The 23,974-nt window shown below is 51.5% G+C and overlaps 1 protein-coding gene across 1 annotated transcript in view; it reads right to left on the bottom strand.

Moving 5' to 3' along the window:
- Positions 1–20,227: 20,227 nt before the first annotated feature.
- Positions 20,228–23,974, bottom strand: part of Mdfi (MyoD family inhibitor) — a 14,429-nt gene continuing 10,682 nt past the window's right edge. Inside the window, exon 4 of the mRNA XM_005359698.2 lies at positions 20,228–20,916. Coding sequence (XP_005359755.1) covers positions 20,660–20,916 — 257 coding nt within the window. The 3' untranslated portion in view covers positions 20,228–20,659. The remainder of the gene's footprint in view (positions 20,917–23,974) is intronic.

The following is a 23,974-nucleotide window of genomic DNA, read 5'->3' as shown; positions in this document are numbered from 1 at the left end:
GAGCCCTTTGCAGCTAGGGGGCATCCCCGGGCATCTGCTGAGCCCTCACTGAGAGCTGACCCTAAGTAGATATCCTTAGAGGGTGAGCGGCAGGCATGTAAGCTGGAGACACGGTGGGGACACAGACATATAAACTGTAAGTGATGAAGGGGCCAGAGTTGACAGCTGTCTCTAGGGACCAGGCTGGCAGGAGTGCTCCCCCTGTAGGAGGAGGAAGGGAGCACTCTAGGTATGGGACACCGTTTGTGCAGTAAGGCCTGAAGGTGCAGGGTCTTACACCAAATGAGTGAGGGTCCCTGCAGATGGGCTGGCAGTCTGAGACCAGGGCATGGCTGCCTCTGCCCACTCCTGTCCCGGATGTGTTGACGGACACTGTTCCGCAAGGCCACAGCATCTGGGTGGAAGGCTGGAAGCAGCAAAGCCTAACAGACCTACACTTCATGGTGAACTCTGACAGCTTGCTGCACTAGGAGCCTGTACCTCAGTTTCCCCATCTGTGATGGAGATCTATAACTTCTCGGGCTGCTGTAAGGACTTAAAGGGGATTGAGGAGGAGCTAAACACTGCTTTTAACTCTCCTGGCATCCTGGGGGTATATGGTCACTGCCCCCCACCCCTACTTCATTTCAAGGGGGCGCCAGTGGAAGCTCAGGTTAGGGGTGTTCTTTGTTGGGGGATAGACTTTTCCTTGGCTCTGCTCTTTCTTCTGCCTGCTCCTGTCGCTCTCCCTCAATGCCTCCTTGGCCTGGCTCCCCCCAACCCCTCCCCCACTGGCTCACTCCGTGTGCGGCAGGCCAGGGAGGGCCTTCCCATTGTACTATCTTTGGGCCCTAAATTAAAATTGATGACATCTTGGAATGAGCAGTGAGGGTAATTTTGCTTCAGAGCCGGGATGCTAATGAGGCCCCTTAATGGTGCAAATGCTGAGCTGACGGGTCGTGTGTCACACGCAGCAGCTAGGGGGGGTAATGGCCGCAGTAAGTGCTGGTAATTACACCCTGTCTTGCTGTATTTTGGCAGGCTTGGTGGGAGAGCAGAGGCTCAATCACCGCTGGCGGGGACACCCCCACCTACCATGGGACTGACAGCCAGGGATACCCCCTGGGCCCAGCCAGGCCCCCTCAACTCCAGACCCACCTAGAATGAGGGTCTTGGGGCTACAGCCTCCAACACGCATGTAATGCAACCCAGAGTCTCACCACAGGGCACCACTCAGCCTTGTACATTCATCTCATGCCTGCGCATGCTCCCTGTGTGCCCTGCACATGGTTCCGTGTCCATGCACCGCTCCCTATGAACACAAGAAGTCCTGTGTAGAGGCACATGGAACCCCATGCAGAATTGCCCTCTCAGACAGCGAGCATGCATTGAGCACCTACTGCGTTTTCATTAGGAGCCCTCGCCCTCCCAACTAACTGCCTCTCCCCATGTCTCTCTCTCTCTCCTCTCCCTCTCTCTCTTTTACACAACCTATTTATTTATTGATTATTTTATTTTTTTTAAATATTTATTTATTATGTATACACTATTCTGTCTGTGTGTATACCTGCAGGCCACAAGAGGGCACCAGACCTCATTACAGATGGCTGTGAGCCACCAGGAGGTTGCTGGGAATTGAACTCAGGACCTTTGAAAGAGCAGGCGAAACTCTTAACCTCTGAGCCATCTCTCCAGCCCCTAATTTATTTTATTTTCTTCCTGTGTTTTGCCTGTATGTGTATCTGCTCTATGTGTATCTTGTGCGCGATAAGGCCAGAAGGGGGCATTGGATCCCCTGGGACAGGAGTTACAGATGGTTGTGACTGCCATGTGGGTGCTGGGAGCTGACCCCTGGTTTTGTGGAAGAGCAGCCAGTACCCTTAACCACTGATTCATCTCAGGTTCCTCAAGTGCTACATTAAAAATGTTAGTTTTGTGTATATGTGTATGTGTTTATGTGTCCATATGTGAGTGGGTTGTCTGCAGAGTTCAAGAGAGGGTGCTGAGCCCCTGGAGCTGGAGTGACAGGTGCCTGAGAGTGACCAGATGTGGTGCTGGGAACTGAACTCAGGCCCTCTACAAGAATAGTCGCTACTCTTTTGTTATTGTTGTTGCTTTTGCTTTTCTCTCTGTGTAACTCTGTCCTGGAACTCTCTTTGTAGACCAGGCTGACCTTAAACTCACAGAGATCCACCTGCCTCTGCTTCCCAAGTGCTGGGATCAAAGGTGTGCACCACCACCCCCATATCCCCACTCCCCACCCCAGCGAATAGTACAATACTCTTAATGGCAGAACCAGCTCTCCAGCCCTGATGCAGAGTCTAATGTAGCCCCGGCTACAGCCCCACCCCAGCCCTCACCTTTCTAATGCCACCAGCACTTAGAGGACTGGGATATGCCCTCCAACAACCCCCTGCAGGAAGCACACCAGGTGCACAGACATGCACACACTGAATACTTGCTCACACTTCCCATGTGGGGTGTGAGCTCCCCACACTGCTGCATGCACACACCATGTACAGGTGTGAGCGTGCACCACAGCGCTGGCAAAAACCCCAAGAGTGCTTGCCAGTTGGGAGCTGGCGAGATGGCTCTGCAGCTAAGAACACTTGTTAGTTACAGGGGGCCAAGGGGTTACTCCGTTTCCAGGGATCAGATGTCCTCTTCTGACCTTGGTTGGCACCAGGCTCACATCCACTGCACTTACATAGACGCAGGCAAAACACACACACGCATAAAGCAAAATAAGTAGATTCTTCTGTGCCAGGTGGTGGGGCACATCTTTAATCCCAGCACTTGGGAGGCAGAAGCAGGTGAATCTCTGAGTTCAAGGTCAGTCTGGTCTACAAGAGCTAGTTCTAGGACAGGTACCAAAACTATGGAGAAACCCAGTCTCAAAAAAACCAGAGAGAGAGAGAGAGAGAGAGAGAGAGAGAGAGAGAGAGAGAGAGAGAGAGAGAGATTTGTTTTGTTTTAGGTAAGGAAGAAAAGAGCCCTGCTGAGAAGATGAGAAGCCCTACGAAGCCCACCGGCTCTTGTCCTGTGGGTATCCTGCACCTATCAGTCACCTGATTATAATCAGAGTTAAAAGCATGGAGGTGGTCTGATTGCCGGGTTCTCTTTCTAAATTCATCGAAATGTGCTGTTCCTCAGCCTCTGCCTCCGTTTCCTTATCTGTAAGATGGGGATGCTAAGGGTCCTGCAGACATGGCTGGATGTGTTTATGGGTGCAAGCACATGTTGTCTGACACAACCCCAATAAGTGTGTGGGGAGGTTGTGACCTGGCAAAGAATGCTCTTCAGGATGGCACAGGCACTGAGGAGCATGCAGTGGAGGCTGGGGTGGTCAGGGAGGGCCTCAAGGAAGAGAGAGGCTTTGAATTATAGCCAGCTTGTCTGTGCACCAGCAGCCTCCCCTGTTACTTGGCTGGGACCTGGCCCAGTGGATGGTCACAATGGAGCAACAGGTGACAACCTAGAGTGTCTGGGAGAAGAAAGATGTAGGGCCACCCACCTATGTGCAGGGCCAATGGTATTCCTGCTCATAGTCCTCATTCTTACAGTATGACCAGAGCAACCTTGAACTCTGTTGGTACACCCAAAAATCTAAACAGGCCTAGAGAGGGTCACATACCTGGTGACATCTTGGAGAAATATCCCAGATAACACTCACAGTTCATAGTGAAGGGAGTCAGGACAGGAACTCAAGCAGGGTGGACACCTGAGGCAAGAGCTGGAGCAGAGGCCACAGAGGGTGCTGCCTCATACTGGCTGTTCCTCATACACTGCTCGGCTAATTCTCCTTCCTTCCTTCCTTCCTTCCTTCCTTCCTTCCTTCCTTCCTTCCTTCCTTCTTTCTTTCTTTCTTCTTTTCTTTTTCCTTTTGAGACTGGGTCCTGGCTGACTGACTTGCTCGGAAAACCCACTACATAGACCAGGCTGGCCTTGAACTCACAGAGAGCCACCTGTCTATGCTTCCCAAGTGCTAGGATTAAAGGGGTGATCCGCACACCCAGTTGAAATCTTGTACAATCCAGGACAACCTGCCCAGGAATGGCACCACCACTCCTGGGAGATAAAGGCAGGAAGATCAGAAGCACAAGCCCATTCTTGGTTATATATTGATTCTAAGTCCATCCTAATAGACATGAAATCTTGTCTCTTAAAAAAAAAGTCAAGGGGGCTGGAGAGATGGCTCAGTAGTTAAGAGCACTGACTACTCTTCCAAAGGTCCTGAGTTCAATGCCTGGTAACCACATGGTGGCTCATAACCATCTGTAATGAGGTCTGGTGCCCTCTTCTGGCCTGGCAGACATACACACAGACAGAGTATTGTATATATAATAAATAATTTTTTTAAAAAAGTCAAAAGAGGGACTTGGGATGTGGCTCAGTTGCACGCGTGAGGTCATGAAGTCCTAGGTTCAATCCCCAGCACCAAATCAACTGGGAGTGGTGGACCACACCTGTGATATTAGTGTTTGGGAGGTGGGGGGAGGAGCATCAGGAGTTCAAGGTTATCCTTGGCTACAGAAGGCCTTAAGGTCTCATAAGCAAAATCTGTCTCGTAAGCAAAAATGATAAAAAAAAAAAAAAAAACCCTCCTGGTTGTCCATCTCCACCCTCAGCTGGGAGGCATGTATATTTGCATTATTGTTAGGAGCCTGGATCCAGGGAGTGTGACATTCCCAGAGATTCTCTGGGGTAGGACTAGGCTGGGGTGGGCTACTGCCTTCAGTGGGCAGAGGACCTGAGAAAAGGGAGGGGGAAGGGCTGCTTTCTAATGAACATTAGTGTCTGCTGCGCCTCTAACCATGTGGTTCATGTAATTAAGAAGTCAATTAGTGCTGTGTCAGTTCAGGTTTAATTAGCCCCCTCTTCAGAGAAGCCTAGAAGACCCTCATGCTAGAAGCTTCTGGAATGAAACATGTGGGAGTAGCATGATGGGTGCAAGGAAGGACAGTGGGGGGTGGGAGAGGGAGAGCCCTGCTTTCTCGTGGTGGGCGCAAGGAAGGACAATGGGGTGGGGGTGGGGAGAGCCCTCGCTTTCTCGTGGTGGGCACAAGGAAGGACAGCAGGGTGGGGATGGGGAGAGCCCTGCTTGCTCTTGTGACACTTCCAGTCCTGGGATCAGAGACTTTTGTTCAGGCCTTCCTTCATGACCTTGGCCATGGAGACACTGGGGTCATCTGAGGCTCTCCCCCCTCCAGCATTTGTTATGATACTCTGCTAAGCGGCCATGGGAAATCGAAATTTAAAAAATGTAAGTTACTACATCCCTTCCTCTAGTTTCACCATGGAACCTACAATCCAAGCCCTAGTCTCTAAGCTTGCTTTATGGTAACCTCTGCGTATTTTTCTGTAGTTAGCGAGGAAATGGGTACCCAGAGAGCTTGACTAACTCACTCAAAGTCTCACATCCAGTTAAATGGGGGACCTAGATGGTGGGACCCCAAGACCTGCCGCGACTGTGGAAGTAAAGCCTGGTTCCCACAAGGGAGCCTTGCTGCTTCTCTGTGATGAAGGTGGCCCTTCTCTCATTCAGGTCTCTCAGAAAATCATCTCCTCAGTCAGAGAAGACTCAGGCCCCTGTGGAGAGCAGCCCATCTCCAGTGAGCTGGGTTACCACTGTGGCCTGTCTCCACCTGAGATGGGAACTCTGTATGCTGGACACTTTCCTGCTTGGTTCCCAGGGCCTGGTGCCTGCTGTCTGCTCTAATGGTGTCTGTGGAGTGAAAGACAGACACACCCGTGGGCATTTGGAGCCCTGGCAAGATGGCTCAGAGCATTGGCTACTCTTCTAGAGGACCTGGGTTCCATTTCCAGCAACCACATGACAGCTCACAACTGTCTGTAGCTCCAGTTTCGGGGGTGGCTAGACTCCCTCTTCTGGCCTCCTCAGGAACCAGGCATGAGCAGTGTGATATACAGACACACATGTAGGCGAACACTTGGGTGTGTGTGTATGTGTGTGTGTGTAAAACAAAATTTAAAAAATGGGCACCTCAGGTGCTGGGTGCAACGAAGATAACAGACAAAATTGGTTTCTAGCTCGTTTTGAGACAGGATCTCATATTTTCTATTTTCTAGGCTGATGCCAAACTGGCTATGTAGGCAAGGGTAACCTCAACTTCCTCTTTGCATGTGTGTGGCACAGGGAGGGGCTGGGAGGTGGGTGCTTATGGGTGTTCCCATGTGTGGGGTGGGCATGTGTGGATTGCGTGTGTGCACTGTGGAGACCCGAAGGTGGAGGCAGGGGTCTTTAGAGCTCCTCACTGTCCTGCCATCTCTCAGTCAAACACCCACGCCTCTCTGCCACACCGTGCCCAGCTTTTAGGTGCACTCTTGGATCTTGGGCTCCAAACTCTGATCTGAGGCTTGTTTGACAAGCCTTTATCCAGTGAGTCATTTCAGCCTCACCTCTAAGTGCGGGAATCACAGACAGGGGCCACCACACCTGCTGTAGTGGGGCTGGAATTGAAGGGAGTCTCCTGCAGCCTGGGCAAGCGCTTTCCAACTGTACCCCGCTCCACAGCCCTTCTGTCTCTTCCTTCTGGCTCCAGCTTTAATGCTTCCTTTCCTCCTCCTCCTCCTCCTCCTCCTTCTCTTCCTCCTCCTTTTCTTCCTCCTCCTTCTTCTTTTTCTTGGTTTTTTGAGACAGGGTTTCTCTGTGCAGCCCTGGCTGTCCTTGAACTAGCTCTGTAGACCAGGCTGGTCTTGAACTCACAAAGATTCACCTGTCTCTGCCTCTTGAGTGGTGAGACTAAAGGTGTGCACCACCACGACCCGACTTAATGATGCCTCTCATCAGGACACCCACCACACCTCCCTGTTACTCAACCCACACCCAGTGTTTGGGTACAAAGCGAACCTGATTGTTCTCTTGCTGGCAGGAGGCAGAGGCACCATGATGGATGGTGAGGTCTCCAGCTTGAACAAAGAAGGCATCTAGGAAGTATGTGTCTCACACTGCGGCTTTTCCTTTCCTTGCTCAGTCTCCAGGCAGGAGCAGAACATTTTATCTCACCAACACAGAACCCTATAACCACCAGCAATCATGGCTATCACCTTCCGTCTCTGCACACCAGTGGGCACACAGTGTCTGCATCCGGAGTCCCAGGAGTGGCTTGTGATGTGTGTAATTCACAGGACTCTGGTCTTCCCTGCCTGAGCTCCTCCCTCTGTTCCATCCTCCCTACTCCGTGGTGGATGCTAGCCAACCAGAGTTTGAAGTCCATTGCAGATGGTATCTGCTGGATGAGACAAAGATAAAACACGGGACATTTGGCTTCATCTGCTCCCACACCGTTTTGCCTTCTTTGTCTATTAGGAACCATTTGTGGTCGCCCAAGTCCTGGAGGCCTGGCCTGGTTCTGCAGCCCCTCAGTTCTTAGTGTGGCCAGGAGTGACACTTTTCTTAGCTAGCTGACTGCCCTGTGCTCACCAGGTGAAGCCCACACACCCCCAGGTTGAGGGCGGGGTACTTTTCAGTCTCTCAAAGCCTCAGTGTTGACTGTCTCCACAGCCTGACCTGACTCCCTCACCTGTTCTTTGCCCCGCCTCCAGCCCCACCTCCTGCCCCGCCTCCTGCCCCCCCCCAGACTCCTGCTCCTCCTGCTCCACCTTCCAAGAGCTGAAATTGCAGGTGTACACCACAACACCCCAGTTTCCGAAGTGCTGGGGTTGAACCCACAGCTTCCAGAATGCTGGACAAACACTCTTCCTGCTGAGCTACATCCCAGCCCTGTGGTTTTTCCTCTCAACTTCAAATTTCCTGAGCCAAACATCAGCCATCTTGGGTGCAGTCAACAATCATTTCTGGGCACTTTCTGGACACAGGCCGAGGTCTCCACCCAGAGCTGCCGAAGTGAATGGCAAGCCCACGTCCTGTGGTCCGTTTCCTAAATGGCCCCAGAGTAATCAGCTGAGGGCTAGGGTTCCTAGGAGTGGGTTCCAGCGACCAAGGGCCTCTGCCCTCCTCCCTCCCCAACTCCCCCCACTCCTGGTCTCATAGCAGGAAGGTCCCCCCTGGGAGGGAGACAGAGAGATTTGGCTTGAGGGAGAGGAGATGAAGTGGAGAATAGATATAATTGTTCCCATTTGATAACTTTTTCTAATTAGGGACCAATTATATCTGGTACCTAGCTGGGGTCCTGGTAGACTCTCTGGTTCGCTAGGTAATTACTGGCCAGTAATCCCGGAGGTGGGAAGCGAGGGAAGAGCTGTGTTACCACAACATTTTGGTTTGTTCTGCCTGGCTCTGTGTGTGTGTGTGTGTGTGTGTGTGTGCGCGCATGCGCACACGGGAGGGATGGAATGACACAAGGACAGAATGATTTTGTCCAAAGAGCAGACAGGCACTCTAGTAGTACCCAGGCAGTTCTACTTTCTAGATCGGAGTGGCCATTTCTCCGTAGCCATCAACCGATACCTTGAGGGTGGTGTGGGGACATCTGGAGTTGTGCCTCTTTAGTGCCCGCATGCTCACCGAGTTTTCAGTGAGAGAGTCTCTTCATTTGGAAGCTTTTCTAGGAGGTGCACTTGCACACATGCACACGTGTGTGCATAGCAGCACAGATATTCCATAAGTGTATCATATCCCTATGTTATTGGTAAGAAAACTGAGATGCTAAGTGATGTGAAATGTAAGAGTTTACTATAGTTATATAGATTGTGATTGAAGGGACTGGAGAGATGGCTGCGTGGTTAGGAGCACTTGCTGCTTTTGCAGAGGACCAGAGTTCAGTTTCCAGCACTCACAACCATTTGTAGCTCAATTTCCAGATATGCTGCCCTCTTCTGACTTCTTTGGGTACTGCAACCTGTGTCCACGTGCACAGACACACAAATGTAGGCAAAAGACACACACGGAATAAAAATATTTTTAAAAAATGTACTTGAAGACTTTTAAAAAAGATTTGTTTATTTTTATTTCATGTGTGAGTGTTTCCTGCCTGTGGAGAGCTGAGAAAATGGCCAACATAACCTCCCATCCTGAGAAGCCTCCTGCTGCCCTGCCCTCCTGCCATGATAAACCTTATCCCTTAGACTGCGAACCAAAACAAACCTCCTGCCCTTGGGTTCATCTTATCAGGTGTGTGGTACCAGCAACAGGAAAAAAAATGATCAATACATTTATATATTCACCAGGCAAATATTTTATCATATATGTGATTTGCAGCCATTTTATACCAGCTTATGCTCCCCTCTCTCCAAGATTAGAACCCACAGCCTCATCCCAGGGAGGCAGCCACTCTACTACCTCACCCTTTGGGGATTTTTGGAGTAAGATCAAGCTGAGGTTTGCTAGCTATCTAATATAACCTACTTGGTGAGCTCCAGGCCAGCTGGAGACACTGTCTCAATAGCAGCGTGAGGAGGGTTGCTGGGGATTAGAGATACTTGCAGAGCAAGCACAAGGCCCCAGGTTCAGTTCTGAGCTCTGAGAAAGAAAAAGGGAACACCACTAACAAGGTGGGTGGTACCTGAGGGTGCCCTTTTACCCCACATGCTTGGGAGTGCATGTGCGCACACACCGGGAAGTTCAGAGATAGTGTGGTTTCAGGGCAGACAGGAATTGGGAGACTTTCACTGCTGCTGAGGCACGGTCTGGTTCTACAGCCTTGCTCAAAGTCGGTGTGTACAATAGGCTGACCATCAAATCCTCAGTGATCCTGCTGCTCTGTCTCACCTCCCAGGGCTGCCGCACCATGGCCAGCTGCAGCTGTCTCTTCTCCCCACCCTGGCCTCCTCAGGGATTGTCTTGCTTTGCTAGCCAGGGCTTCTTCATGGGGCAGGAGCTTGCCTGGCATGTGCGAGGGCCTGGATTTGATGAACAGAGCAAGACAAAAGTTAGCATGGAGGTCAAATGTGGATGTCAGACAAGTACTGAGGGCGGAAAAGAGGCGGTCTCTGTCACGTGTTCCTGGAGCTTCCGCAGATAGCCCTTCTGCTTTCCTAAACCAATCACTAGCACATGCCTGGAGACTGTACTGGCTGACTTAGATCAATCACGATTCCTGCCCTGGAGCTGGGGCCTGCTCTCTGAATAAAACTCATGGTTCCCTGGCAGAGTCAAGTAAATTAGAAGTCTATTCCTGAAACAAAATGGGGTGGGGGTGGGAAGTGGCTCAGCACCCAAGAGCACTTTCTGCTCTTGTGGAGGACCTGGGTTCAGTTCCCAGCACTGATTCCAAGGGATACAATACCCTCTTATGGTCTCTGAGGCCACTAAGCATGCATGTGCCGCACAAACATGCATTCAGGCAAAACACCCACACAAATGAAAACACACACACACACACACACACACACACAGACATACCGCCACCCTGCACACAAAGAATGAAGGCTGATACAGCCATTCTCCATTTCTTTTTCTTTCTACTCTCCCTCTGCTCCCTCCTCTTTACCCCCTTCTCCTCTTCCTTCCTCCCCCTCATTCTGCTCCTTCTCCTCTCTCTATCCCCAATCTTCCCACTTTCTCTGTTCTAGGATTGAACTTGAGGTCTCATGCACACTAGGCAAGCACTCTACCCCTGAGCCACACTCCCAGCTCAGTTTTTTCCATTGTAGAAATTTTGGCAGCGTGCACGGCCACCCAGAAGGAAGCTCGCGCTCCCAGCCTCTGGTGCAGCAGATTGTGACTGGTGGCAACATTCTGGCCAATGGGAAGCTGCAGATGTTCCGGTAGCTCTCGGGAATCTTCTTTAAGGAACTTTGCCATAAGCCTTGGCTCTTATTTTTGTCTTCTCTCCATTTGCTGTCTGGAATGTGGGTGTCACTGTCCCGGACCACGAGAACAAGAATCATGGCAGGGTGTGAGTGGGAAGGGGCCTGGGGCTGTGAGATCTCAGGAACAGGTTCCCGTTTCTGCTCTGGAGCAGTCTCTGAACTGACTAACATGGGGGGGGGGGGAATGCACCAGAGCAGACACGTCTCCATGAATGCAGCATCGTCAGTGACAGGTGGCAAGCTCCAAGTTCACAGAAAGCCTACCTCAGCACCTGGCTTGGGCTCTCAGGGCAGGGCACGTTCTGGGCTTTATGAAACAATGTAACAGCGTGAGATGTGCTCAGGACCACTGGGAACCAGGCTCACAGGGGTACCCATTGGAGATGTTATTTAGAAAAGGTTGCTGGGCTGGGTGATACAAGCCAGTGGCTCCGGCTACTTGGGAGGCTGATACAAGAGAATTACAACCTTAAACTCTGCAAATCAAGTTCAAGACTAGTCTAGACAACTTAGAGAGTCCTGCCTCAAAATAACAGGCGTAAAAAGGGCTGGGGACATGGCTCAGTGGCAGAGCATTTGCTTAGCATTCTTGATGTCCTGACTTTGATAAAGAGAACAAACAAAATGTTAACGGGCTCTCCAGGTTGATTTCCTCATTGGTAAAGGAAGGCAGGAATTCCAGGGGTGCTGAGCACTGACAGACGTTCCAGGGACTCAGAGGATGGTGCAGCCTGATCTCTAGTACATATGGTGCTCAGCTTCCAAGATGCCCCCCACTGATTCTACCTTTCCAGGTTCATGTATTCACACCTTTTGATGTCTTTCAACTTGAGTAGGCCTGACTCAGACACCCAGGTCATTTGGACTCCCTTTGGATGAAATGGATCATTTGCTCTGGAGCAAGCTGACCACAGTGAGTGAGTCCTCTTAAACATCCCTGTGGCACGCCATGTGTGAGGGTGCCCGCCTTTAATCCCAGCACTCAGGGGAGGCAGAGGCAGGCAGATCCCTGAGTTGGAGGCCAGTCTAGCTTACAAAGTGAGTTCCAGGACAGCCAGGGCTACTAAGAAAAACCTTGTCTCAAAACCAAACAGCAACAGCAAAAACAAATTAAAAAAGAACCCACCCACCACCAACAACAAAAATCCCTGTAGCAAGATGGCCCAAGGGTCTGAGGTCTCTCGCTACTAATTAGCACAGACTTCTGGCCTTGGGAGTGGGCCACGGTGGAAACATGCCCTCTGGTCCCATCAAGATGACAGAGGCCATAGTTCTAGTTAATGTTATCACCACCACTACCACCACCACCACCACCATCATCACCACCATCATCATCATCACTGATCTTCCAGTGGTGGGCTGAATAAAAACAGCCACTGCAGGCTCTTATTCCTGAATACTTGGTTCCCCAGTTGGTGAAACTGGGAAGGATTAAGAAGTTATAGCCTTGCTGAGGAGGTGTGTCACTGGGGGTGGACTTTGAAGTTTCAAAAGCCCGAGCCATTTCCAGTTAGCTCTCCCTGCCTGTGGCTGTGGGTCAAGATCTAAGCTCCAGCACCATGTCTGCCTATCTCCTGCCAAGCTCCCCACCATGATAGTCTGAAATGCTTTTATAAATTGCCTTGGTTGTGGTACCTTATAATAGTCCTAGGTAAGTAACGAATCATCATTTGAGACAGGGTCTCTGAGAGCTCAGGCTCGTCTAGAACTTACTTTGTAGCCCACGATGACCTTGAATTTCTAATCCTCCTGCCTCTACCTCCCAAGTGGTGATATGATTGGTGTATGATACTATACATAGTTTAGGCAGTGCTGTAGATCAAACCAACAGCTTCAGGAATGCTAGGCAAGTATTCCATCAATTTAGCCACATCCCCAGAACCCCAGGCTGCCATCTTGATTGAATCTTCTTGAGAGACCCTGAGCCAGACTCACACCATTCCAGCGTATGCAAATGCCAGTGTCACATTCTTGTGTGAAGCCATGACTGTTCGTTATGGTTCAAAGCTGTTGGTCTGGACTTATTTGTTACACAGCAATGGTAAAAGGCAGCTGAAGTCCACCAGCTATGAGTTCTTTCTTCTTTCTGGAAAGACTTTTCTTCACAGTGCCACCCCTGCCCACCCCCTGCCGCCCCTGTCATGTGATCCCATGTAGTAGGAGCTGTGGGTTGCATTCTGCCACCCAGCTCCTGCCACCGGCTAGCTTTACCCAAAATAACAACACACAAATTGTATTCTTTTAAACACTGCTTGGCCCATTAGCTCTAGCCCTTACTGGCTAATTCTGATATCCTGATCAACCCATTTCTAATAAACTGTGTAGCACCGGTCTTACCGGGAAAGATTCAGCATGTCTGACCTGGCGGCTTGCTTCATCGCGTGCGTCTGCCCGGGAGAGGGGAGCATGGTCTCTGCTCCAGAGAGCAGAGCTGTCGAGTCTGAGCTCACTTCCTCTTCCTCCCAGCATTCTGTTCTGTTTACTACACCCACCTATGTTTTAACCTATGAGGCCAAGCAGTTTCTTTATTATAATTAACCAATGACCTTCCTCCATCAATCCCATGTCCCAGAAATGCAACAGGAAGATATAGGAGGCAGCTGCCTGTTCATACTACTTAGAAGGCTCCGCGTTTTCTGCAGAAAAGTGGGAGCCCAGAGACCAGCCTATCCCCAGAGGCATCCCCACCCTGTCTCAACTGTCATAGAGGTACCATGCAGAAGAAGACAGGACAGGGCTGAGGATGTGTTTCAGGTGATAGATGGATGGGAAGGAAGGAAAAAGAAAAGAAAGGAAATGAGGATGTGTTTTGAGAGAATATCACCCATGGTCTCCGGCATTTGGACACTTCATCCCTAGCTGGTAATGCTGGACATCCAGCAGGTGTGCCATTGTTGGCACAGTATGTCCCCTGAGGGTTTAAAGACTCCCGCCGTCCCCAGATGCTTTCTGCTCTGTGTCTGTGGTCCAAGATGTGAGCTCTCAGCATCCTCTGCAGCCACCATGCCTGGCATGTGCTGCCATGCTTCCTTGACATGACAGACTCTAATCTCTTCGGAGTCATCAGCGAAAATAAACTCTTCTCATCTGCTTTGACCAAGGTGTTTTACGTGGCAACATAAAGTGTCTAAGAGAAAACCCCCAAGCATTTGCCAGCTTCCCAGAAGTACCACACGTCCCTCTTCCCAGAAGTACCACACGTCCCTCTTCCCAGAAGTACCACACGTCCCTCTTCCAGTCCTTCTGCCCCTTAGGGCAGCAATGGGTGACAGCGATTCTGACTTTAACACCAGGGATGAAAGTCCCGTGCTCAGCTATGTGTGAGCAGAAGCCCATAGCACACCCTGGTCCTTTACCGCAGCTCCGTTTTGTGAGCTTTCTCTGTGATCGGATCCTGTCTCTTTCCGGCTGGATAGAATTCAACGCTCTGGTCTGCATGTCTCCTCTGCTAGCAGGAGACAGTCAGGCTTTCCACCGGGGGACTTTGGTGAATAGTGATATGTGCTTTGTGTGAGTCCAGGGTGCTTTGTACGCCACTAGCTGATACGGCATGCGAATGTCCACTTGGTAGCTTTTGCCCAAGCAGATGTCCCAGGGGCAACATACAATGGGCAGGGGGGCTCAGGTGTATGCCACCCTCACGAGGGGGAAGCTACCTCAAACTGAAGATCGGACAGCTATCTCTGAGGGAAGAGGCTGAGAGCGGACGCGTTGGAGAAGCAGGACCACCTCGGGGATCACCACGGTCCTTCTCGGTCAAGGAGAAAATACAGATTAAACCACACCGCCAGTGGCACGCACTTTTAATCCCCAGCACCCATGAGGCAGAGGCAGGTGGATCTCGGTGAATTCAAGCCCAGAGAGTTCTAGGACAATCAGGACTGCACAGAGATGCCCTGTCTTGGAAAAAAAAAAAAGCAACAAAAACTCAAGGAAATAAAAACAAGCAAACAAAAAACCCCACACGTTTCTGCTGTTTGCCAACTATTACCTACAAAAGGCTTTGGGCCCTCTGCTGTCCTTAGCTTCTGGGCTGGGGTGTTGTAAAGGGACTGTGAGGGCCGTGCAGTGAGGGAGGAGGCAGGGGAGGCCATGGCTTCAGCACCTCAGGTTGGTGAGCTGAGAACCACTGGTCCTAGAAGGGAAAGGGACATGGGGGCAACTGGTATCTGAGGTCCCAAGGACAAGGATGAAGAGGACAAGAAGGCAAATCCTCCATCAATCTGACCATGGAGAACATTATTATTGTTATTATGAAGTATCCCAAGGCTGATGCTCACGCTGGCCTGGTCAGGGGAGGGGAGGCCCTAATGGTCCCATAAATCCAGGCCATAAAGAGTAATGGGGGGAGACAAATGAGATAATTAGAAATAAATCTCGCCGAGGTGTCTACTCATCAGCGTCTCTAGAACTGGCCAATCTTCCAAGCCATTAGCCAGGGCCTCTAATTAATGCTAAGCTGCCCAGTTCTGTGGAAGCTCCATGTTTGGGAGGGACCCAGGCTGCCCTGACATCCCACTATGGGTGACCTTGGGAGGAGCCTAGGGCCAGGTCCCCACAGCACTGTCCCCTCTGGGTGCCCAGGATCTTTCTCAAGCACTTCCATCTCCTTTCTTTCTTTTTAAAATCACATTTTATTTGTTTGTCTTGTATCTTTGCCTGCTGAGCCATCTGCCAGCCCTGCTTCCTTTTCTTCAGCTCACCCCATACCTTCGTCTTCTCTACGTCCTGGTATTTCTTTCTCATCAGATGCCCCGGTCCCTGTGGTTAAGCATGGTAGTCTTAGTCAGAAGGCATCGTGGGGTCGCCTGGGATAACACTCCGCTCTCTGTCAGCACCAGGACAACCCATGCCCCAGAGCTGTCTGGGACCAGGGGAGCTGCACTTGGGGTGTTGGCTCCTGGGACCCTGTTCATCCTCTCTCTCCTAGAGCTGGGAGGTCCTCCTATCTGTCTGCCCCTTGCTCTAACCTCTGCCTGTTGGAGCCTGAGAGGGAGCCACCATCTCCACCAAACCACGGATGTTGAAGGCATGTGTCCTTGCTGAGCTGTGTTTTACTGTTGGAAGTTTTGAGGCCAGCAACCCCACCAAGCATATCTCCTGCACCCCCAGAGTGGCTCCCACTGTTTTGTTTTCATTTCCCAGCCTGCCTTCTCAGGAGCCCCAAAGTACACTTCTCTATTCTACATGGCTCTGGAGGGATAGCCATGTAACGCACCTTCCCAGGGCCCAGAAATGTCATGTGTAGTCGGCCTAGCCAATCACAACACAGCCCTAAATCTGTAGCATAAACTGAGTGAATTAGTCTTTTACTTGTCTTTAATCTAGGACTTCTCAGGGGTGCAAACTGAGGCTGTGGCGGGCAGCTAGTGTATGAGCGTCCCCAACACACGCCCAGCCCCTGCACCGCTGCAGTAAGGAGGATGCGATCCCCCTAAAAGCAGGTTTCGAGGTGGTCGGGACTGTGAGATGAGAGGCAGGCGGAGGCAGGGTTGGGAAGGGGCGCCAAAGCCAATGAGGTCCTGTGTCATGGGTGTCACCCCAGACTGTGATCTTCCTCTCCCTGGAAAGGCCAGAGCTCAGCAAGTGACGAGCTCTACCACCTCCTCTGTCCCCAGAGCTGTGCTGTGGCTGTGTTGCTTTCCCAGCTACAGTGGAGTCCCACTGTCCCCCACCTGCACAGCGATAGGGGTGAGCAGCAGCCCTGATGACCTCAGGGGCCACGCCAATCCCACTACTCTTTGGCAGAGGCCCAGAACACGACTGACTGCAAACAAGTATGGCTGTTCAAGTGCCTCCTCTAACAGCTCCGGAGCCAGGGGTGGTATCTGAAACACTAAGTGCCCAGCTTTGGGTCCATGAACAGAAAGCGCCCGTTAATATGAGGGAGGCTGAGGGCACGGGCAAGCATCCTGCCTCACACAGCCTCTGCCAACGCATGCACAGCACCTCTTAGATCAGAGCATGTGCAGCCCCTCTTAGACCAGAGCATGTGCAGCCCCTCTTAGACCAGAGCATGCGCAGCACCTCTTAGACCAGAGCATGAGGTCCCAGAATGCTTCAGGCCAGGGTCAGCTTGACTTGGGCTCCTCTTCTTATCTTCTACCTCGGTGTGGACAGCTCAGGAGTGACAGGATCTCACAAGAAATGTCCTGACAAGGGTGACCAGGGTAGTGCTCCAAAGATCAGAGAGAAGCAGAGGCAGGCGCTTCCTGACTCCGGCCTTCAGATCTCCAGAGTCCCTCAAGCTCCAGTGTGTGCACAATGGATATCAAGGCCAGGGTGGGAGTGGGGGGCTTGTTCTGTGACCCATAGCAAAGCCAGCTGAGAACTGTCACCCACTCTGTCCAGCTGAAAGTGAAGGTAGGTGCCGTCAGAGGAGTGTGGGAGAGAAGGGTGCCCAGCTAGGGCTTTCCTGGGATGCTGGCTGGTGCAAATGGGGAGAGAACAGCTCTAGATGAATGCCCTTGGCTTCTTGGGAAAGGTGGATGGTGGGGAAGCAGGGTAGGCATGGGAATGCAGGGTGAACGATGACCTCAGCACAGTTCTGGAATGCAGGATGGGGGTCACCATGTGACTCTGTGTGTGTGTTGGGGGTATACCATGAAGGTGTGTGTGTGAGTAAGGATGTATGTATATGAAGGAAAATACACATGGAATGGATGCTGATAAAGGTGTTTGTGTGGGGCTGGAGGGATGGCTCAGAGGTTAGGAGCATTGCCTGCTCTTCCAAAGGTCCTGAGTTCAATTCCCAGCAACCACATGGTGGCTCACAACCATCTGTAATGGGGTCTGGTGCCCTCTTCTGGCCTGCAGGCATACACACAGACAGAATATTGTATACATAATGAATAACTAAATATTTAAAAAAAACAAAAAAAAAGGTGTATGTGTGTCAAGGGGTGTCACCTTGAAGGTGTGTGTGTGTGTGTGTGGTGCGCACGCGCACATGTGTTTAGAAGGGCCTGTGTGTGAATGAGTTTGCACATGAATGGAAGTTCCTGTAGAGATGTGTGTGTGTTAAGTAAAGGGTGTGCACACGAAAGTGTGTGTGCATGTGTGTGTACACACATGCCTGAAGAAATGTGCATAGAGAAATGAGTATGCACATGAAGTTGAGTGTGTGTGTGCGTGTGTGTGTGTGCGCGTGTGTGTGCTGAGCCTGGCTAGATCTTTCCTGTGTCCTGCCTGCCCCCACCCTGCTCAACTCTTGGGATTCAGCCACTATCCTAAAGAAAACAGCCTGGAGCCTGCAACAGGAAGTCAATGTTTGGACTGCAGAGGTGCCTCTTCCTGCCACCGCCAGCAGTCTATGAGCAGAGAGGGAGGCCAGCCGGGCTTCCTGCCCACCTGGGCTGATGCTGAATTGGTCAGGAGCCCTGCATCCTTTATCCTGGATTTTCTGACCACCTCCCAACCCCCAGACTGAGGGAGCTATGAGGCTGCCACCCCACAAGTCTCCTCCCATGAAAGCATTCAGGACAGCGGAGATGGGGACAACCTGAGGACGTGTGAATGGGGGCTGTCGACATTCACAGAGGCCCACTGGGGGCCCTGCCTGTGCCACAGCCACTCATGTGCCCAGGGATGCACTTGCAGACTGTCTGAGGCATGCTTCCACTGTGCTGCTGGCTTGTAACCTGTCTCTGCCTCCGGAGTGTGGGATCACAGGCACCATTACACCCACCTTTCATTTTCTGGAACCTTCTTCAGAGGGAGTACAGTTATGTAAATGGGTGTGTCCATGGCTGCTGAGAATGGACAAGAATAAAACCAAGTCACCCGTCCACTGGCACTCAGTGGCTCTGCCTCGCTTACTGAGGTCACTGAGAGGATCAAACTGCGTTCACATTTTTTGTGGTTGTTGTTTAAAACAACAACAAAAGAAACTGCATGTGGCACACACTTTAATCCCAGTGTGGCGAGGCAGAGGCAGGCGGACCTCTGTGAGTTCAAGGCCAGCCTGGTCTACGGAGTGAACTCCAGGCCAGCCAGGGCTACAGAGAAAGACCCCGTCTCAAACAAACAAACAAACAAACAAACAAACAAACAAACAAACAAACAGAGCATATAAGATCCAGATTGGACTCTTGAACCTTGGACATGCACAATAACTAAATAAAAATTGTAAACAAATGAATATAGACAAATTAATAACACCAGGGGCCTTGCACTTTCTCTTAGCACTATGATGACTCCAGGCTGGTCCTGTCTTTTCCTAAATTTCCAGCGTGGTGTTAGAATCCAGAAAGCAGGCAAAGTAAGGTCTGCGGCCTGGGCCTGTTGGGCAGGAGTCCCCTTAGGGCCTGTCACAACCTTCTGCTATGAAGGGAAGCCCACGGCCGCTCCATAATATTTCTGGAGAGAGTCTGGGGTGCCTATGGCCCTTCTGAGTGTCCTTCCCTCCAGCCATTGAGATGGAAGCAGCACCCACACATACCTGAGTGTCTCCTCAGCCACGTCTCTTCCCCGGACCCCCAGGTCCCTGTCATGTGGCCTGATCCTGATTGCTGTGGGCCTTTGTACCCCAGTGCAGGGATACCCAGGTCTGTCTCTGATGGCCATATTCTACTTTTTGCCTGAATGGGTCACTGGACCCATGACCTCCAAGGTCCCTGTGGTCCTGACAAAGGCTTCCTTCTCTTCCAGTCTCTGACACCTGGGGAATAGGACTTGAGCCAGGGAATATGTCTCTTGCTCAGGCCACATCTGCCCCCAATCCCCAGAGTCCCAGCTTCAAGTCAGGGTGAGGCCTGGGGTCACCCCTTCCAAGGCACCCTTCAGCAGTTGACACAGGATCAGCCTGAGCCTTGGAGCAGCTCCATCAGGAAGCTTGGAGAAGCTGCCCCCAGCAGGAGTTAATTAATCAAAGCTGGACGCATCTGTTGTTAATTACACCGTGCCAAGGTTAACTCTTCCCTTGCTGGACCTGTCAGTTGGCGGGCATTGGGAAGAGCGGTGAGGACCTGACCTATCCTCCTTGTGGAAAGTGAAGTCATGAGCCAAGGAGAATGGTGTGTGCTATAGGGTCTGTGTGTGCTAGCACGCGTGTGTGCCACAGGGCAATCTCAGGGCCAGCTCTCGCCTCCTCTCTCATTGGAAACAGTTTCTTGTTCCCAGAGATTCTCTCGGCCTCCATCTTGATGAGGGAGTTCTGGGATGGCAGACACAGGTTTCTAGAGCCATCTTTTATGTGGACTCTGGGGACTCAAAGCCAATTTCTCATGTTTTTGTGGTAGCGTTTTGCCTATGAGCCCATCCGAGACCGCATATAAGGTCCTGGCAGGGAGTATTGCTTATGAGCCCATCCGAGACCGCATATAAGGTCCTGGCAGGGAGTATTGCTTCTCAGCAGTTATGCCCTTACATTTTGTCACAGGTCCCAAGGAAAGTGGAGACGGAACAGACAAACATCTTTATTTACAGCAACGAATAGCACAGACCCTCCCTCTGCCCACCCCGGCTTCCAGTTTTACTATGCCCTGTCCCACCCAACCCCATCCCAAGCCCCACCCTCTTGGGTCACTGTACGGGTCAGGCTCCTATAAGAGCCCAGCAAATGAGCTGGGGAGGAGGGTAGGGGCTGACACAGGCTGGGCAGGTGTCTTTTCACATTTTCTGTCTTCCAAGCTGGGGTAGCCGAGGGAGGCGGACACCTGGAGCAGAGGTAGAGAAGGACATAGGCCTCCCATTCCTGCCCCTCCCCTGCCGTTCACAGTGTTCGGAGTCCTGGCAGCTAACTGGTCCTGTCTTACCAGGTTCTAGACGCCACGTTCCCGGTCACCCACCGAGGAGAGCCGGCTTGTCAGTAACGGACCTGTTTCGCGGCTGAGATGGCTCCTCTGGCCATCCCACCTTCTCACATTTGGGCTGGGATTCTGAGGGGGCCCTGGGGTCAGGGGAGGTGTCAAGCTTCGTGTGGCAGCTCTGGGGCTACTCTGTGGCATCAGGACGAGAAGCAGAGTCCACAGCACTCCATGCAGATCTCCAGGCAGTCTGCCGACTCGCAGCAGGCATCCACAATGCCACAGTCCAGATCGCAGGGCAGGTCGCAGTCGGCGCACTCGCCGGAGCCGCAGCAGCAGCAGCAGAGGCAGGAGTCCTCGGAGCTGCAGGAACCGCACGTGGCGCAGTCCAGGACGATGTTGCAGAGTGTCAGGAACTCACAGAACAGACAGGACAGGATGCAGTGGACGCAGCAGTCTGTGGGCGGGGCAGGCGAGTCAGAGACAGGAGCAGGGGAGCCCCCATCACAACAGTCCAGTTTCACCTAGTGTCTGTAGCCCCCATCGCCCCGAAAAGCAAATGGAGCTAGTGGGGGGATACCCAGTTTCTTTATAGGCACAGGAGGTGAGTAAACCAGAGTGGAACTGAAGGGAGCACAGCCAGTCTGCATTGGGAGTCCTTTTTTTTTGGGGGGGGGGGGGGTGTTTCGAGACAGGATTTCTTTATAGCTTTGGAGCCTGTCCTAGAACTCACTCTGTAGACCAGGCTGGCCTTGAACTCACAGAGATCCACCTGTCTCTGCTTCCCGAATGCTGGGATTAAAAGTGTGCACCACCACCACTCTGAATCTCTGCCTTAACTGTGCTCTGATTATGTATTTAACCAAGTGGGTGAAGAGGTGTCCCAGGAACCAGTATAAGTGCTGTGTATGAAGGACACTCGCCTAAACCTACTGTAACAACTCTATGATGTGGGCTGTAATTAGCCCCATTCTACAGATGAAGAAACTGAGGCACAGAGATTAGCCATTTAAAGATGTAGCCAAAGGGTTGGGATTTGGCTCAGTTAATAGAGTGGTTGCCTAGCATGCAGGAGGCCCTAGGTTCAATCCACAGCACTGTAGAAACTGTGTGCATATGCAATTCCAGTGTTTGGGATACAGAAGCAGGAGGATCAGCAGTTCAAGATCATCCTCAGATACTTGGTGAGTTGGAGGTCACTCTGAGCTACATGAAACCCTGTCTCAAAAATGAAACAAATAAACAACAATATACTACTTTGTCTTTGGTTACACCTCACCAATCTGTTGTGTGTCCCAGAGCCAGGACAAAAACCAAACAAACAAAAACAAACAACAAGAACTAAAAACAGAGGCTGCGTCAGATCCTGCCGTGCTCAGAGCTACCACAGACACCCTCAAGGGGGAGAAGCTGAGGTTCCAGGTGGGCCTCAGGCCTGGTGAGCTGTCTCTCCTGATTGCACCTTCTCCTCTGCTCTGTCCGTGCTGATCTTCTGCTGAAACTCAGGCGAAACACGGCAGAGTGGTACCTCTCTCTGCCTGGAACAGTCTCACTCCTTTCTTTCCCTACTTCTCCAAATGCCATCTCCAGCAGGCTCCCCTGGAGGAGCAGAACTCTCCAGAACTCTCCTTACCCTGGCACACCCCACTCACCGCCCTCCTGCATTCTTCTGACTTCCTAGCTCTGTCGTGGGCCACTGCACAACAGGCTTTACGTAGATGGTCACCTCACCCTTGCCAGGTGGTGGTGGTTTGAAAGAAAATGACCCCTGAATGGAGCGGCACTGTTAGGAGGTGTGGCCTTCTTGGAGGAAGTGTGTCACTGTGGGGTGGGCTTTGGGGTCTCTTGTTCAAGCTTCCTTCAGTGGGGCTCAGTCTACTTTCCGTTACCTGCAAGACTAGCACTCTTGACTCTCACACCACATCTGCCTGCTCGCAGCCATGCTCCCCTTCGTGATCATAATGGACTGAACCTCTGAAACTGTCAGCGAGCCCCCCTCAATTAAATGTTTTCTTTATAAGCACTGTCGTGGTCATGGTGTCTCCTTCCAGCAATAGTAAACCCTAAGTAGATACAGCTGCTGCCAGGGCAGTCACCTTGGTCTGTTATGGTCACAGATGTGTCCCAGTCCGCAGAATGTTTCTCTCCTAAGGGCACGCACACGGTCCTGTCTGTGTGTACAAACTGTAGTCGTGCGCGGCTGTAATCCCAGCTCACTGTAATCCCAGCTGGCACAGGCAAGAGGATCAGGAGTTCAAGGTCATCGTCGGCCACAGAGAATCGGAGGCCAGCTTGGACCACACAAAGTGAACACAGTAGGCCCTTATTTGACTGGTGGGCTGAGCCCTCACTGCAGAGTGCTGGACAGTAAGCCCTCCTGAGGGCCAGGCCAGGGGAACCAGAGCTGCACTTCGCTGACTAACACTGTCCAGCACCCTGTGTGGCAGCCCTGTCTTCTATGCCCCAAATGGATCCAGTAGTTCTCTTCAACTCCAGATGTGTTAAATCTGCTGTATTCAAGACCCTCCGTCCATCTCAACCGTCCCCGTGTGTCAGTAGGTCATCTTTGCGTCCCTCAACATAGTTGGCATAGTTGATAAAAACCCTCCCAGAGTCTCTGCCTCCTGGAGTCTCAGTCAACCTGCCAAATGCCAAACACACCTACAGATTACTTCTGAGTTCCCTACCTCGGCCTCTGTGCTGGTGTGGCTGTTTCCACGCTAATACAGCCTCTGTAGTGGGCTTGTCACATGGATAACGACCCCACGTGTGCCCTATCCACAAGAGCCCAAAGAGGGTGTGGGCTAGGTACCTAGCATGTAGCAGGTGCCCAGAATGCACAGCTGTTAATATTATTTATTTTCTTGCACCCCTGGGAGTTGAACCCAGGGCCCTGAGCGTGCTAGACAAGTGCTCTACCACCTAGACACTTCTCTCCATCCTCCCCAGGGTAAGTCAGCTAAGCGAATGACTGCCTGTCATAAATACTTTGGGCAGAATCTGCCCCAAGGGGTGAGAAGGTTTCAGAATGCCTTACTTAACAAATTCAGGAATGGTGGGGTGGGCAGGGCCCTCCCTAGAAAGATGGCTCAGTGGTTTAGAGCATTTGCAGTTCTTGCAGAGGGCTTGGGTTTGATTCCATCCAGTTCAGTTCTTATAGCTTCTACATGATGGCGCTCAACCATTTGTAATTCCAGTTCCAGGGCTTGGACAGCCTCTCCGGCCTCTGAGGGCACCAGGCACACACATGGTGCACACACACATGTACAGGCAAAACTCTCATACAAAAAAAAAAATAAATACATCTTTCTTTTCTTTTTTGGTTTTTCAAGACAGAGTTTCTCTGTAGCTTTGGAGCCTGTCTTGGAACTAGCTCTTGTAGACCAGGCTGGCCTCGAACTCACAGAGATCTGCCTATCTCTGCCTCCTCCCAAGTTAAAATAAATAAATCTTTTTTTTTTTTTTTTTTGGTTTTTCGAGACAGGGTTTCTCTGTGGTTTTGGAGTCTGTCCTGG

This window comes from Microtus ochrogaster, linkage group LG2 (assembly GCF_000317375.1).
Source record: "Microtus ochrogaster isolate Prairie Vole_2 linkage group LG2, MicOch1.0, whole genome shotgun sequence".
Taxonomy (NCBI): Eukaryota; Metazoa; Chordata; class Mammalia; order Rodentia; family Cricetidae; genus Microtus; species Microtus ochrogaster.
Note: the sequence above shows the minus strand (reverse complement) of the source record. Positions and strands in the feature narration are given on the sequence as shown.